A 19,031-nucleotide genomic window follows, 5' to 3' on the forward strand; every position below is an offset into this window, starting at 1 on the left:
ATATATATATATATATATATATATATATATATATATATATATATATATATATATATATATATATATATATATATGTATGTATGTATTTTTTTTTTCTTTCTTTTAAACTATCCGTCATTTCCCGCGTTAGCGAGGTAGCGTTAAGAACAGAGGACTGGGCCTTTGTGGGATATCCTCACCTGGCCCCCCCCCCCCCCTCTGTTCCTCCTTTTGGAAAATTAAAAAAAAACGAGAGGGGAGGATTTCCAGCCCCCGCTCCCTCCCCTTTTAGTCGCCTTCTACGACACGCAGGGAATACGTGGGAAGTATTCTTAATCCCCTATCCCCAGGGATAATATATACATATATATATATATATATATATGTTGGGGATGAGAGAGCTTGGGAAGTGAGTCAGTTGTTGTTCGCTGATGATACAGCGCTGGTGGCTGATTCATGTGAGAAACTGCAGAAGCTGGTGACTGAGTTTGGTAAAGTGTGTGAAAGAAGAAAGTTCAGAGTAAATGTGAATAAGAGCAAGGTTATTAGGTACAGTAGGGTTGAGGGTCAAGTCAATTGGGAGGTGAGTTTGAATGGAGAAAAACTGGAGGAAGTGAAGTGTTTTAGATATCTGGGAGTGGATCTGGCAGCGGATGGAACCATGGAAGCGGAAGTGGATCATAGGGTGGGGGAGGGGGCGAAAATTCTGGGAGCCTTGAAGAATGTGTGGAAGTCGAGAACATTATCTCGGAAAGCAAAAATGGGTATGTTTGAAGGAATAGTGGTTCCAACAATGTTGTATGGTTGCGAGGCGTGGGCTATGGATAGAGTTGTGCGCAGGAGGATGGACGGTGCTGGAAATGAGATGTTTGAGGACAATGTGTGGTGTGAGGTGGTTTGATCGAGTAAGTAACGTAAGGGTAAGAGAGATGTGTGGAAATAAAAAGAGCGTGGTTGAGAGAGCAGAAGAGGGTGTTTTGAAATGGTTTGGGCACATGGAGAGAATGAGTGAGGAAAGATTGACCAAGAGGATATATGTGTCGGAGGTGGAGGGAACGAGGAGAAAAGGGAGACCAAATTGGAGGTGGAAAGATGGAGTGAAAAAGATTTTGTGTGATCGGGGCCTGAACATGCAGGAGGGTGAAAGGAGGGCAAGGAATAGAGTGAATTGGAGCGATGTGGTATACCGGGGTTGACGTGCTGTCAGTGGATTGAATCGGGGCATGTGAAGCGTCTGGGGTAAACCATGGAAAGCTGTGTAGGTATGTATGTTTTGCGTGTGTGGACGTATGTATATACATGTGTATGGGGGTGGGTTGGGCCATTTCTTTCGTCTGTTTCCTTGCGCTACCTCGCAAACGCGGGAGACAGCGACAAAGCAAAAAAAAAAAAAATATAGATATATATATATATATATATATATATATATATATATATATATATATATATATATATATATATATATATATATATACACACACACACACACACACACACACACACTCACTGGAGCTCCTTTGACAATGAGCGGTTTCTCCAACGTAACAATGTAAGACTGAAGGTGTGTCTGTACTCAGGTACGGATCAATAAAGCCTGATAGGTGAGCGTTATGTAAACACTGGCCGCAGGACTTGTTACGCATTTACGCACAAGTGAAAGATTGTCTGAGCGGTAAGGTGAGATTAGCGAGATAAGGGAGTGATAAGGCCACATGCCCCTAGCCTTACCGCTGCCTCCCAGTTGATATGCTTTGGTTTACTTCTATTGTTCTGGTCCTCACGTGGTATCGTGCGCTGGGATGGAACACAGGTACGCTGGGATGAAACACGTGTATGGTGGGATAGACAAATGGGCCCTGGGATGGATCACATGTACGCTAGAATGGACTGTAGGTATGCTGGGATGGACCACAGGTACGCTGGGATGGAACACAGGTCCGATGGAATAGATGTACGGTGGGATGGACCACAGCATGCGTGACTTCGGCTACCCTAATATATATATATATATATATATATATATATATATATATATATATATATATATATATATATATATATATATATATATATATATATAATTTTTTTTGTCGCTGTCTCCCGCGTTTGCGAGGTAGCGCAAGGAAACAGACGAAAGAAATGGCCCAACCCACCCTCATACACATGCCTTGATTCAATCCACTGACAGCACGTCAACCCCAGTATACCACATCGCTCCAATTCACTCTATTCTTTGCCCTCCTTTCACCCTCCTGCATGTTCAGGCCCGATCACACCAAAATCTTTTTCACTCCATCTTTCCACCTCCAATTTGGTCTCCCTCTTCTCCTCGGTCCCTCCACCTCCGACACATATATCCTCTTGGTCAATCTTTCCTCACTCATTCCCTCCATGTGACCAAACCATTTCAAAACACCCTCTTCTGCTCTCTCAACCACGCTCTTTTTATTTCCACACATCTCTCTTACCCTTACGTTACTCACTCGATCAAACCACCTCACACCACACATTGTCCTCAAACATCTCATTTCCAGCACATCCATCCTCCTGCGCACAACTCTATCCATAGCCCACGCCTCACAACCATACAACATTGTTGGAACCACTATTCCTTCAAACATACCCATTTTTGCTTTCCGAGATAATGTTCTCGACTTCCACACATTCTTCAAGGCCCCCAGAATTTTCGCCCCCTCCCCCACCCTATGATCCACTTCCGCTTCCATGGTTCCATCCGCTGCCAGATCCACTCCCAGATATCTAAAACACTTCACTTCCTCCAGTTTTTCTCCATTCAAACTCACCTCCCAATTTACTTGACCCTCAACCCTACTGTACCTAATAACCTTGCTCTTATTCACATTTACTCTTAACTTTCTTCTTCCACACACTTTACCAAACTCAGTCACCAGCTTCTGCAGTTTCTCACATGAATCAGCCACCAGCGCTGTATCATCAGCGAACAACAACTGACTCACTTTTTTTTGTCGCTGTCTCCCGCGTTTGCGAGGTAGCGCAAGGAAACAGACGAAAGAAATGGCCCAACCCACCCTCAAACACATGCCTTGATTCAATCCACTGACAGCACGTCAACCCCGGTATACCACATCGCTCCAATTCACTCTATTCTTTGCCCTCCTTTCACCCTCCTGCATGTTCAGGCCCCGATCACACAAAATCTTTTTCACTCCATCTTTCCACCTCCAATTTGGTCTCCCTCTTCTCCTCGTTCCCTCCACCTCCGACACATATATCCTCTTGGTCAATCTTTCCTCACTCATTCCCTCCATGTGACCAAACCATTTCAAAACACCCTCTTCTGCTGTCTCAACCACGCTCTTTTTATTTCCACACATCTCTCTTACCCTTACGTTACTTATTCGATCAAACCACCTCACACAACACATTGTCCTCAAACATCTCATTTCCAGCACATTCATCCTCCTGCGCACAGCTCTATCCATAGTCCACGCCTCGCAACCATACAACATTGTTGGAACCACTATTCCTTCAAACATACCCATTTTTGCTTTCCGAGATAATGTTCTCGACTTCCACACATTCTTCAAGGCTCCCAGAATTTTCGCCCCCTCCCCCACCCTATGATCCACTTCCGCTTCCATGGTTCCATCCGCTGCCAGATCCACTCCCAGATATCTAAAACACTTCACTTCCTCCAGTTTTTCTCCATTCAAACTCACCTCCCAATTGACTTGACCCTCAACCCTACTGTACCTAATAACCTTGCTCTTATTCACATTTACTCTTAACTTTCTTCTTTCACACACTTTACCAAACTCAGTCACCAGCTTCTGCAGTTTCTCACATGAATCAGCCACCAGCGCTGTATCATCAGCGAACAACAACTGACTCACTTCCCAAGCTCTCTCATCCACAACAGACTTCATACTTGCCCCTCTTTCCAAAACTCTTGCATTCACCTCCCTAACAACCCCATCCATAAACAAATTAAACAACCATGGAGACATCACACACCCCTCCCGCAAACCTACATTCACTGAGAACCAATCACTTTCCTCTCTTCCTACACGTACACATGCCTTACATCCTCGATAAAAACTTTTCACTGCTTCTAACAACTTGCCTCCCACACCATATATTCTTAATACCTCCCACAGCGCATCTCTATCAACTCTATCATATGCCTTCTCCAGATCCATAAATGCTACATACAAATCCATTTGCTTTTCTAAGTATTTCTCACATACATTCTTCAAAGCAAACACCTGATCCACACATCCTCTACCACTTCTGAAACCACACTGCTCTTCCCCAATCTGATGCTCTGTACATGCCTTCACCCTCTCAATCAATACCCTCCCATATAATTCCCCAGGAATACTCAACAAACTTATACCTCTGTAATTTGAGCACTCACTCTTATCCCCTTTGCCTTTGTACAATGGCAATATGCACGCATTCCGCCAATCCTCAGGCACCTCACCATGAGTCATACATACATTAAATAACCTTACATTAAATACAGTCACCCCCTTTTTTAATAAATTCCACTGCAATACCATCCAAACCTGCTGCCTTGCCGGCTTTCATCTTCCGCAAAGCTTTTACTACCTCTTCTCCGTTTACCAAATCATTTTCCCTAACCCTCTCACTTTGCACACCACCTCGACCAAAACACCCTATATCTGCCACTATATCATCAAACACATTCAACAGACCTTCAAAATACTCACTCCATCTCCTTCTCACATCACCACTACTTGTTATCACCTCCCCATTTGCACCCTTCACTGAAGTTCCCATTTGCTCCCTTGTCTTACGCACTTTATTTACCTCTTTCCAGAACATCTTTTTATTCTCCCTAAAATTTAATGATACTCTCTCACCCCAACTCTCATTTGCCCTCTTTTTCACCTCTTGCACCTTTCTCTTGACCTCCTGTCTCTTTCTTTTATACATCTCCCACTCAATTGCATTTTTTCCCTGCAAAAATCGTCCAAATGCCTCTCTCTTCTCTTTCACTAATACTCTTACTTCTTCATCCCACCACTCACTACCCTTTCTAATCAACCCATCTCCCACTCTTCTCATGCCACAAGCATCTTTTGCGCAATGCATCACTGACTCCCTAAATACATCCCATTCCTCCCCCACTCCCCTTACTTCCATTGTTCTCACCTTTTTCCATTCTGTACTCAGTCTCTCTTGGTACTTCCTCACACAAGTCTCCTTCCCAAGCTCACTTACTCTCACCACCCTCTTCACCCCAACATTCACTCTTCTTTTCTGAAAACCCATATATATATATATATATATATATATATATATATATATATATATATATATATATATATATATATATATATATATATATATATATATATATATATATATATATATATATATATATATATATATACATATATATATATTTTTTTTTTTTTTCTTTTTTTTTTTTTGCTTTGTCGCTGTCTCCCGCGTTTGCGAAGTAGCGCAAGGAAACAGACGAAAGAAATGGCCCAACCCACCCCCATACACATGCCTTGATTCAATCCACTGACAGCACGTCAACCCCGGTATACCACATCGCTCCAATTCACTCTATTCTTTGCCCTCCTTTCACCCTCCTGCATGTTCAGGCCCCGCTCACACAAAATCTTTATATATATATATATATATATATATATATATATATATATATATATATATATATATATATAAATATATATATATATATATATATATATATATATATATGAATTAAGAAACAGGAGAAGAGATTAGGGCACAAGTCCCCCTCGAAAACCTCACATCTCTGAAGTTACAAACTCAAGTTAACCTATGTTCTGAGAAACATATATAAATTCTTTTTACCATCTGTAAACTTATATATGTAAACCATCATTTTGATTCGTGGTGGTATCTAATATATTTGATAAAGAGACAAGTCAACAATATTTTTATCAATTATTCAGTCATTGTATCAGTCAGTCTCTAAGGTAAACAAACCCAGGACATAGGCGTGGCCTCGGTTTTGGTTCCTGGCACCAGCCAGTCACAGGTGCCAACGTGGGCCTCTCTGGAGTAGTCTGGGAGGTCGTGTGCTCCCACGGTCTGGGTTGGGTCCAAACTGCTGAGTTGTGTTTCTGGACGACCGCATAAGCTGTTGCATGCCACAGCAAGCAGTACCTCCACTACAGCCTAGGTCTTCTGGTAGTCTTTGTAAATATTCTTTTATATTAAAGGCTCCAGTCAGTGCTGGACCTTACTTAAAATATAAAGAGGTTAATAAAAGAGGGGAATGAAGAGATGAGAAAAGGTATCTACGAATTTGGGAGGAAGGGATAAATCTGTCTCTTAAAATGTGTCCACTCGTTGGGAAAGACATGAGAGGGTAGAGTGCTAAAGCTTGGATGTTTTGTGAAGGCACAAAGGTGGGATAAAGGTAAGCGTTCAAACTATGGAGGTAAAAGTTATCTCAGTATACCTAGTGGGTTGTATGTGAGAGTGGTGAGTGAGAGGAGGAAGACATGTACTGAAACGGCTCACCCTGCAGTTACCAGCGGCCACACAGCAATCATGTGACGCAGCAGATTGACGAGTATTTCGTGGTCTGACTTATGGAGGGGGACACACAAACTTCTAACACTTGAGAACAGAACCCAAGGTAATACCTATAGAAGAGGGAAAGTGAACCAACATTGTGGCGTAAAGACAAGTGGGTCAAGTTTGGAAGTTCCTGGGAGAGTTGATAAGTCGGCCCGCTTTCGACTCAACTCCGCCAAGGAAGGACGAAGAGTTAGAACCACCCCAGATGTGAGAGAAGCACTCCATACACGGACGGATCTGTCGTTTGCATGACCGGATCAACTTTCCGGAAGAAATTTCGATATCAATACAGGGTTCCCAGTTCCTCAGTGGCAAACTTAAACCTTTCAGATCCCGGCCGTCTGTAGCACCGTCCAGATCTCCACAGTGCATCCCTGAACTCCTTCCCATTGCAACACATTAACCAAATCTCTGTCGTGTTTATCCTATGTATTGGCAGCTAAAGGTACCCTTGTTCTCCCTCCTTCATTGCATATCTCACAAGACCTTCCATAAAGGTGATTCATGTCATAATGGAAATTGACCCTACGTCCCCAAAGATCTTTTTTGTTTCCAGTATCACATCTCCTTGTGGGTCAAGGTTCGTCTTTGCTCCGTTTATTTTGTCATTTACCACATTATTGATCCCAGACATTTCTTTATAACCTTTTCCAGTTGTGGTGTCGCTATATATCAGTTTCCATGCTGTTGTGTGTAGATATAAGATCTGGTATTGATAACATGTCAGTGATTGATTGATCTTAGGGAATTTGTAAAGCGCTACATCCTGATTTTTATTTATCGCTCTTAAGCTTAAAATGTTACTTCATGATTTCAAAACCAGATACGGAAAATTAAGTATTTGATTCCTTAAATTAGATATTTCGATTCCTTTAAGGGATATCATCAATCTGTATTAACATTATTGAGCATAATTCTCCGGTACATTTATTCATTTCGTTCTGTTCTTATTCTATTATATAATTCACGTATAACTCTGAGACTCCTATATTTATAGCCAGTGCGTTTGTACGCGTTCCACGGTAATATTACAACTGTCATTATCACATGCTGGGGTGACCCTGGGGGTCATATAGCATGACCAAACTTCACTCAGCAAAGAATCGTCAAAAAATAGGCGATTCCTGTAGAAGGTGGAAAAGAGCGTACTTCAACACCTTTCTTTATCCTGTGTCCTTTGTCCTTCCATGACCCATTTAGCTTGCCATCTACAACAGCGCCTCTGATGCTAGCGTCCCTCGTGACATGAGGGACAGAGTCCTGACGACACTTTGAGAACCTGTGTCTTCACGACTGACTCTCCGTCTTCGCGAGACAACTGAATCCTCCCGTTTTCCTTGTCCATACTTGAAGTCCCTTACTGTTCGACCTTCACGACCCGTACGTATTATGCATGTTAAATCCGCCTCTCCTTACCCCCAGGTTGGTGCTGGCAACGATGGTAGTCCATGGAGTGCTTGGAGGTCCCTCTGGGGCCTTGCCGTCCCTGGGGGCCCTTGGCCCTGGGGGCGGGCCCCCCCTGGATGCCGTGGTGGGCCCTCGCCTCATGAGTCGCCTGGTGGAGACGGAGGCGGTGCAGCGTGTGGTGGCGGCGGCCGAGCGTGAGTGTTGTGGCCTGGTGGACCCTACCACCACGCCCCTCACGCGCCACTGGCTCACACGCCACCCGCACGCATCACCCCACGCCTACCACCAGCCACACGCCGCATCCCACACCCGCCACCAGCCACACGCCGCTTCCCACGCCCGCGACCACCGTGCGGTGTGCAACGACAACTCCCCAGCTGGGTAAGTCGTTTGCACCTTGTGCCTTGTTTACCTCACCCAGATAGTACATGGGAGGCACCCAACTTACTAGGGAGATACTGGTCTTCCTCCCCGGGTGTCTAGCGTGTTTCTGATCCAGCATTTCAGTGCCTGTCGCGTGTCCCTCCATGGCCCAGATTGCTCTCTTTTCCTTCTGCTTCACTTACACGTGGGTTGCAGTCGTTCCGTCCCCAAACACTCCTATTCCTCATCTCTCATATACGACACGACATCACAGAAATTCACCCACTCAGTTCTTTATTCCAGAATATCAACTTTCCTCTTGTTTTCACTCACACGTAGTGGGTAGTCTGGTCATGATATGTTCCGGCAGTACAACAGACCAGCACCATCAGGCCAGGAGTGCTGGGGCGGCTCGTCTGGCCTGCAGGACGAACATCAAGTAACTGACACCCACCTCACCTTCACACACGCTGCTCCCACACACACACACACACACACACACACACGGTTGGCTCTCTCGTTCCATTTCTACAACTGTAGCGTCTCAGATCCAGCCTCCCCACTGTCGATCACCATCTTTCGACTTCCTCACCTGACCTACACCATTAAACCCACCTGTCTAAGGCTACATCACCTCTTCATTATCAGATCAACAAAGATCTTTGCCGTAGTTTCTATTCTCAGTTCGATGTTGGTACCTGATACAGTACAAAAGCATCTGCTACTTGCCCACTGAATCTTGAGACTTCCGAATCGGAAGCCACCAGGCTCAACATGTCCCTGCCTCCTGACACACTACCATCTTACCTGGCACGTATCCTCCAACGTCCTGCAGGTTGTACGATTCTTCATTATCTTGACTTCTTGTCAGGAGGTGTTCATCTCTGTACGTCCACGTGGTCATGTCTTCTGTGCGGGAAAGTAACAAAGTATTGTTCTAATCAAGACGATCTTGGTGGGGTCAAGGCCATTTTTTCTCTATCCCCTCTTTAACGACCTCCAACAACAGAATCATCACCCTGATGGCCACAGCCATTTTTCCTAGAGCAGTGGACAGCTTGCCACTTGACCTAAGTTCTCAGTAACCTAGATTCCAGTCTTGGGTGCCCAGTGGTAAAATTGCTTATATTGATTTGCATGTTTTGATATAGACATTAAGGAGATGCCCGTGAGTTGATTTGTAGCGTCTCTGGGCTTGAGTGTGGGCGGCCTGCCCCCTCCCTATGGGCCCACAGTCAGTGGGCCTATAGTTACCTGGGGATGTGTTAAACCTATTAGTAATGAGTGAGGACAGATTCAGTGACATTACGATTAGAATAATCCGATGAAAGGTGCAATGTGACTGGGTTGTTAAGGTCTACAGCATGACCACTTTCGTGGGAATGTTCAGCTCTGTCCATTACAGGGAAGGAACTATTTCCGTAGGTGGACTGACACAGGGCATGTGATGTGGCCGAGGAAACCATGATTAAGTCTGTGGGGTCCGGTTGTGGATAGGGAGCTGTGGGTTTGATGCACGATACGTGGAAGTTAGAGATTGGATGTAAGCAATTGCGGCCTTTCTTCCTCTGTTCCTGGCGCTACCTCGCTAAAACGGGAAACGGCTGACAGATGTGAAAGAAAAAAAAGACACTTGCATATATATATATATATATATATATATATATATATATATATATATATATATATATATATATATATATCCCTGGGGATAGGGGAGAAAGAATACTTCCCACGCATTCCTCACGTGTCGTAGAAGGCGACTAAAGGGGACGGGAGCGGGGGCCAGAAACCCTCCCCTCCTTGTATTTTGACTTTCTAAAAGGGGAAACAGAAGGAGTCACGCGGGGAGTGCTCATCCCCCTCGAAGGCTCAGATTGGGGTGTCTAAATGTGTGTGGATGTAACCAAGATGAGAAAAAAGGAGAGATAGGTAGTATGTCTGAGGAAAGGAACCTGGATGTTTTGGCTCTGAGTGAAACGAAGCTCAAGGGTAAAGGGGAAGAGTGGTTGGGAATGTCTTGGGAGTAAAGTCAGGGAGTAGTGAGAGGACAAGAGCAAGGGAAGGAGTAGCACTACTCCTGAAACAGGAATCGTGGGAGTATGTGATAGAGTGTAAGAAAGTAAATTCTAGATTGATATGAGTAAAACTGAAAGTTGATGGAGAGAGATGGGTGATTATTGGTGCATATGCACCTGGGCATGAGAAGAAAGATCATGAGAGGCAAGTGTTTTGGGAGCAGCTAAATGAGTGTGTTAGTGGTTTTGATGCACAAGACCGGGTTATAGTGATGGGTGATTTGAATGCAAAGGTGAGTAATGTGGCAGTTGGGGAATAATTGGTATACATGGAGTGTTCAGCGTTGTAAATGGAAATGGTGAAGAGCTTGTGGATTTGTGTGCTGAGAAAGGACTGGTGATTGGGAATACCTGGTTTAAAAAAGCGAGATATACATAAGTATACGTATGTAAATAGGAGAGATGGCCGGAGAGCGTTATTGGATTATGTGTTAATTGATAGGGGCGTGAAAGAGAGACTTTTGGATGTTAATGTGCTGAGTGGTGCAACTGGAGGGATGTCTGATCATTATCTTGTGGAGGCGAAGGTGAAGATTTGTAGGGGTTTTCAGAAAAGAAGAGAGAATGTTGGGGTGAAGAGAGTGGTGAGAGAAAGTGAGCTTGAGAAGGAGACTTGTGTGAGGAAGTACCAGGAGAGACTGAGTACAGAATGGAAAAAGGTGAGAAGAAAGGAGGTAAGGGGAGTGTATTTAGGGAAGCATTGATGGCTTGCGCAAAAGATGCTTGTGGCATGAGAAGCGTGGGAGGTGGGTTGATTAGAAAGGGTAGCGAGTGGTGGGATGAAGAAGTAAGATTGTCGGTGAAAGAGAAGCGAGAGGCATTTGGACGATTTTTGCAGGGAAAAAATGCAAATGAGTGGGAGATGTATAGAAGAAAGAGGCAGGAGGCCAAGAGAAAGGTGCAAGAGGTCAAAAAGAGGTCAAATGAGAGTTGAGGTGAGAGAGTATCATTAAATTTTAGGGAGAACAAAAAGAGGTTTTGGAAGGAGGTAAATAAAGTGCGTAAGACAAGGGAGCAAATGGGAACTTCAGTGAAGGGGGCTAATGGGGAGGTGATAACAAGTAGTGGTGATGTGAGAAGGAGATGGAGTGAGTATTTTGAAGGTTTGCTGAATGTGTTTGATGATAGAGTGGCAGATATAGGGTGTTTTGGTCGAGGTGGTATGCAAAGTGAGAAGGCTAGGGAAAATGATTTGGTAAACAGAGAAGAGGTAGTAAAAGCTTTGCGGAAGATGAAAGCCGGCAAGGCAGCAGGTCTGGATGGTAATGCAGTGGAATTTACTAAAAAAGGGGGTGACTGTATTGTTGACTGGTTGGTAAGGTTATTTAATGTATGTATGACTCATGGTGAGGTGCCTGAGGATTGGCGGAATGCTTGCATAGTGCCAGTGTACAAAGGCAAAGGGGATAAGAGTGAGTGCTCAAATTACAGAGGTATATGTTTGTTGAGTATTCCTGGGAAATTATATGGGAGGGTTTTAACTGAGAGGGTGAAGGCATGTACAGAGCATCAGATTGGGGAAGAACAGTGTGGTTTCAGAAGTGGTAGAGAATGTGTGGATCAGGTGTTTGCTTTGAAAAATGTGTGTGAGAAATACTTAGAAAAGCAAATGGATTTGTATGTAGCATTTATGGATCTGAAGAAGGCATATGATAGAGTTGATAGAGATGCTCTGTGGAAGGTACTAAGAATATATGGTGTGGGAGGCAGGTTGTTAGAAGCAGTGAAAAGTTTTTATCGAGGATGTAAGGCATGTGTACGTGTAGGAAGAGAGGAAAGTGATTGGTTCTCAGTGAATGCAGGTTTGCGGCAGGGGTGTGTGATGTCTCTATGGTTGTTTAATTTGTTTATGGTTGGAGTTGTTAGGGAGGCGAATGCAAGAGTTTTGGAAAGAGGGGCAAGTATGCAGTCTGTTGTGGATGAGAGAGCTTGGGAAGTGAGTCAGTTGTTGTGCGCTGATGATACAGCGCTGGTGGCTGATTCATGTAAGAAACTGCAGAAGCTGGTGACTGAGTTTGGTAAAGTGTGTGAAAGAAGAAAGTTAAGAGTAAATGTGAATAAGAGCAAGGTTATTAGGTACAGTAGGGTTGAGGGTCAAGTCATTTGGGAGGTAAGTTTGAATGGAGAAAAACTGGAGGAAGAAAAGTGTTTTAGATATCTGGGAGTGGATTTGGCAGCGGATGGAACCATGGAAGCGGAAGTGAATCATAGGGTGGAGGAGGGGGCGAAAATTCTGGGAGCCCTGAAGAATGTTTGGAAGTCGAGAACATTATCTCGGAAAGCAAAAATGGGTATATTTGAAGGAATAGTGGTTCCAACAATGTTGTATGGTTGCGAGGCGTGGGCTATGGATAGAGTTGTGCGCAGGAGGGTGGATGTGCTGGAAATGAGATGTTTAAGGACAATCTGTGGTGTGAGGTGGTTTGATCGAGTAAGTAATGTAAGGGTAAGAGAGATGTGTGGAAATAAAAAGAGTGTGGTTGAGAGAGCAGAAGAGGGTGTTTTGAAATGGTTTGGTCACATGGAGAGAATGAGTGAGGAAAGATTGACCAAGAGGATATATGTGTCAGAGGTGGAGGGAACGAGAAGTGGCAGACCAAATTGGAGGTGGAAAGATGGAGTGAAAAAGATTTTGTGTGATCGGGGCCTGAACATGCAGGAGGGTGAAAGGCGTGCAAGGAATAGAGTGAATTGGAACGATGTGGTATACCGGGGTCGACGTGCTGTCAATGGATTGAACCAGGGCATGTGAAGCGTCTGGGGTAAACCATGGAAAGTTGTGTGGGGCCTGGATGTGGAAAGGGAGATGTGGTTTCGGTGCATTATTACATGACAGCTAGAGACTGAGTGTGAACGAATGGGGCCTTTGTTGTCTTTTCCTAGCGCTACCTCGCACACATGAGGGGGGAGGGGGTTGTTATTCCATGTGTGGCGAGGTGGCGATGGCAATAAACAAAGGCAGACAGTATGAATTATGTACATGTGTATATATGTATATGTCTGTGTGTGTATATATATGTGTACATTGAGATGTATAGGTATGTATATTTGCGTGTGTGGACGTGTATGTATATACATGTGTATGTGGGTGGGTTGGGCCATTTCTTTCGTCTGTTTCCTTGCTAACGCGGGAGACAGCGACAAAGCAAAATAAATAAATATAGATAAATAAATTACGTGTATATATATATATATATATATATATATATATATATATATATATATATATATATATATATATATATATATATATATATATATATATATATATATATACATTTATATATATATATAAATATATATATATATATATATATATATATATATATATATATATATATATATATATATATATATACATATATACATATATATATATATATATATATATATATATATATATATATTCTTTTTTTTTTTTTCATACTATTCGCCATTTCCCGCGATAGCGAGGTAGCGTTAAGAACAGAGGACTGGGCCTTTGAGGGAATATCCTCACCTGGCCCTCTTCTCTGTTCCTTCTTTTGGAAAATTAAAAAAAAGAACGAGAGGGGAGGATTTCCAGCCCCCCGCTCCCTTCCCTTTTAGTCGCCTGCTACGACACGCAGGGACTACATGGGAAGTATTCTTTCTCCCCTATCCCCAGGGAATATATATATATATATATATATATATATATATATATATATATATATATATATATATATATATATATATATATATATATATTTTCAAACTATTCGCCATTTCCCGCGTTAGCGAGGTAGCATTAAGAACAGAGGCCTGGGCCTTTGAGGGAATATCCTCACCTGGCCCCCTTCTCTGTTCCTTCTTTTGGAAAATTAAAAAAAAAAATGAGAGGGGAGGATTTCCAGCCCCCCCGCTCCCCTCCCTTTTAGTCGCCTTCTACGACATGCAGGGAATACGTGGGAAGTATTCTTTCTCCTCTATCCTCAGGGATAGAAAAGAAAAAAAAAAGACGCATATATATATATATATATATATATATATATATATATATATATATATATATATATATATATATATATATATATATATATATATATATATATGTGTGTGTGTGTGTGTGTGTGTGTGTGTGTGTGTGTGTGTGTGTGTGTATATATACACTTACACTTACACTCACTAGCATATGTGATACCCAAAATAGTTAGTGTTTTGATGGGTTGGAGCGATTAGCCATTCAGGGCGATAAAGAGGGTGCAGCTTGGGTTCTTTATCGGTCTTGTGTTAAAAGGGTGACTGAAGACTTGTGTCGAGACATTTTGGTCTGGCTGAGTCACTGTTTCATTGTTGTTATATACTGTTGTTTGCTTGCTTGTTGCTTCTGTGGTGTCATTGTCTTGTGATGGGATTGTGAGGTCGTCCTCTAAACATCTGTTGGAGGAAACTGTACGAGAAACAAGTGGAGCGCTTTGAAGTATACCATACTTACTGTATTGACTACTTCAATAATCCCAGACAGTATGGTCATTGTTCAACCTGAACAATATCCAGTCCCCATATATCAAAAGTACAAACTATTGTAGAACTTACAATCAGATCCGTGTAGGGAACATCTTGATAATATCAGTGTCTGTCTGTCAGAGATACGATCCACTCCTCCTATACGCTTAAATAAGATTTCTTCCTTCGCCCTCCACTCACCAGCCCTATTATAATTATCCCCATAACCCGATGCAAGCCGGGTTGAGCCCTGGCTCTTTTCCTCCTGCTAAAATTCACTTCCTCTAATATAACTCTTGCTCTTCCCCCTCCCCCTTTTTTTTTTCTCCTTTTCCCCCTCTTCCTTGGAAGGGACTTTTCTGTCATCAGTCATTCATGCGGTCTGCAGGAGACGATGTAAGGTCATGTAAGAAGAGGCTGAAGAAGGGTGGTAAAGGAACTGCTCCTTGGTGAAACTCCACTTTCGAGGTTGTCTTTCAGAGGTAGTGAAGCCACTGTAAGTATTCTGGTTTGGCAGCGAGCTATAAAGACGGCCAGCCATTCTCTTTCTCTTTGGAGGGCGGGGTTAGATATTTTTGTGTGGCTGTGTCGGGGGACGGTGTCAAATGCTTTTGTTGATGTCCGTTGCCACTAGTACTATGCGGGAGGGATGGAGAGGTGTGGCTAGTCTGTGTGTCGTGTGATAGTGAAGTGATTTGGTATGTAGGTGTTAACGGCTTCCCCCATTCTCTTGGTGCACTTAAGCGGCAAGAGAAAAATCACCTTCGGTGAGGTTGTTTCCCACCGGAGTATAATCTCCTCGAAGTACTTATCACTTCAAAGGAGTAAGTCCTTTGTTGATTACAACACAGCCCTGAAGCTGTAGGTACGTTTGAAGTACCGGGTGGTTGCATGCACGGAGGACCAGACACGAGAGGAATAGTGTGTGGCTTCAGGAATGGAAGAGGTGTGTGGATCAGGTGTTTGTTTTGAAGAAAGTGCGTGATAAATGTTTACAGAAAGAGACGGATTTGCATGTGGTATTTATGGGTATAAAGAAAACGTATGGTAGGAATGACAGAGATGCTTAGTTGAAGATGTTGCATATATACCGTGTAGGAGGAAAGCTATTAGGAGCAGTGAGGACTTTGTATCGAGAGAGTAAACCATTTGTGCGAGTGAGTAGAGAGGAGGATGAAAGGTTCCAGGGGAGGTTGTTGTGATATTACCTAGGCTGTTCGAACGGTGAGGGAGGTGAATGGAAGGATTTCGCACACTATTGGGGTGGGGTGGGGATAAGTCAGTAATTGTTTGCTGATGATACGGAGCTGGTGACATATTCGAACGAGAAGCTGTAAAAGCTGGTGTATGAGCTGAGAGTGAGTGTGTGAATTGAGAAAGTCTAGAGTAAATATAAATAAGGGCAAGGTAATTGTGAAGAGAGACAGCTAACTTGGAGTGAGTTCGAACAGAGAACTTAGAGGAATTGGAGTGTTGTAGATATTATTATGTGGACAGGAAAGAGAACTGTTTACAAATTTTACCTACGACAAAGCTATCCAGTTTGTATAGACCTTCACTAATAATCATGTTACAATTCTTTGTGTATTTGATAATGGAAAATTCAATGATATTCCTCGTGGTAAAGGGGTTGCAGCTAAAAACTGAATTAACGTTACTTTAATACAATGGTAATGATTATTAGCATTATTAAACAAAGCATTTGATTCCTGTTCCGTTCTTGTACTATATTTATGTTGCTTAAGTCTAACATAAAGATCCTTATCAATCTGCCCAACATAAAACATATTAAAGCTTTTACAGGGGATTCTGTAAACACGGCCTGCAGAATTATCTGGCGATTTTTTTTATCAAGATGATATTGTTATTGCTTAAGGCTACGTTTACATTAAAGGATTTAAGCAACCTGGGAAGTATTGTAAAACGGAGAACTAAAAATTTTATGACAGGCATGATACAAGACCCAAACACCACCATCCGGTAAAGCTTGTTTGCCAATGGGGTCTTAGCTACGTCTCTTCCTTGTATATCAACTGACTGTTCTACGTCTTCTGTCTCATTTTTGTATCTCCCCTAACGATGTGATCATTACACGAAAGTGCACTTGGGAACTTATCGTGCTTCATTTTCCTTGTGGATATATGCATGTTTACCAAATGGCGTCCTAGTTTCGTCTCTTCGATGTATATCAACTGACTGTTATATATCTCTCTTGTGTCTCCCCTGATGATGTGATTATTACACGAAAGTACCCTTGGAAACTTTTCGTGTTTCATTTTCCCCGTGGACTCATAGGAACATTTTGATCACACGCAAAATTGTGATCCTTTCCAACATATATATATATATATATATATATATATATATATATATATATATATATATATATATATATATGTTATACTTTGTCGCTGTCTCCTGCGATAGCGGGGTAGCGCAAGCAGACAGACGAAAGAAAGGCCCAACCCACCCACATACAAATGTATATACATACACTCCACACACGCACATAATACATACCTATACATCTCAACGTATACATATATATACACACACAGAGATATACATTATAATGTATATGTACATGTGCATAATTCATACTGTCTGCCCTTATTCATTCCCGTGGCCCCCCACCACACATGAAATGAAAAACCCCTCCCCGGCATGTGCGCCAGGTAGCGCTAGGAAAAGACAACAAAGGCCACATTCGTTCACACTCAGTCTCTAGCTGTCATGTATAATGCACCGAAACCACAACTCCCTTTCCACATCCAGGCCCCACAAAACTTTCCATGGTTTACCCCAGACGCTTTACATGCCCTGGTTCAATCCATTGACAGCACGTCGACCCCGGTATACCACATCGTTCCATTTCACTCTATTCCTTGCACGCCTTTCACCCTCCTGCATGTTCAGGCCCCGGTCAGTCAAAATCTTTTTCACACCATCTTTCCACCTCCAATTTGGTCTCACAACTTTTCCTCATTCCCTCCACTTCTGACACATATTCTCTTTGTCAATCTTTCCTCACTCATTCTCTCCATGTGACCAAACCATTTCAAAACACCCTCTTCTGCTCTTTCAACCACACTCTTTTTATTACCACACATCTCTCTTACCCTTTCATTACTCACTCAATCAAACCACCTCACACCACATGCTGTCCTCAGACATCTCATTTCCAGCACATCCACCCTCCTCCGCACAACTCTATCTATAGCCCACGCCTCGCAACCATATAACATTGTTGGAACCACTATTCCTTCAAACATACCCATTTTTGCTTTCCAAGATAACTTTCTCGACTTCCACACATTTCGCCCCCTCCCCACCCTATGATTCACTTCCGCTTCCATGGTTCCATCCGCTGCCAAATCCTCTCCCAGATATCTAAAACGCTTCACTTCCTCCAGTTTTTCTCCATTCAAACTTACCTCTCATTTGACTAGTCCCTCAACCCTACTGTACCTAATAACCTTGCTCTTATTCACATTTACTCTCAGCTTTCTTCTTTCACACACTTTACCAAACTCAGTCACCAGCTTCTGCAGTTTCTCACCCGAAGCAGCCACCAGCGCTGTATCATCAGCGAACAACAAGTGACTCACTTCCCAAGCTCTTTCATCCACAACAGACTGCATACTTGGCCCTCTTTCCAAAACTCTTGCATTCACCTCCCTAACAACCCCATCCATAAACAAATTGAATAACCATGAAGTAATCACGCACCCCTGCCACAAACCAACATTCACTGAGAACCAATCACTTTCCTCTCTTCATACGCGTTCACATGCCTTACATCCTCGATAAAAACTTTTCAATGCTGCTAGCAACTTACCTCCCACACCATATATTCTTAATACCTTCCACAGAGCATCTCTATCAACTCTATCATATGCCTTCTCCAGATCCATAAATGCTACATACAAATCCATTTGCTTTTCTAAGTATTTCTCACATACATTTTTCAAAGCAAACACCTGATCCACACATCCTCTACCACTTCTGAAACCACACTGCTCTTCCCCAGTCTGATGCTCTGTACATGCCTTTACCCTCTCACTCAATACCCTCCTATATAATTCCCCAGGAATACTCAACAAACTTATACCACTGTAATTTGAGCACTCACTCTTATCCCCTTTG

At 42.9% G+C, this 19,031-nt stretch overlaps 1 protein-coding gene across 1 annotated transcript in view; it reads left to right on the top strand.

The window, feature by feature from the left end:
• Positions 1-19,031, top strand: part of LOC139758424 (uncharacterized) — a 226,040-nt gene that overhangs the window by 49,959 nt on the left and 157,050 nt on the right. Inside the window, exon 2 of the mRNA XM_071679813.1 lies at positions 7,993-8,358. Within this exon, the coding sequence (XP_071535914.1) occupies positions 7,993-8,358 (366 nt within the window). The remainder of the gene's footprint in view (positions 1-7,992; positions 8,359-19,031) is intronic.

This window comes from Panulirus ornatus, chromosome 30 (assembly GCF_036320965.1).
Source record: "Panulirus ornatus isolate Po-2019 chromosome 30, ASM3632096v1, whole genome shotgun sequence".
NCBI lineage: Eukaryota > Metazoa > Arthropoda > Malacostraca > Decapoda > Palinuridae > Panulirus > Panulirus ornatus.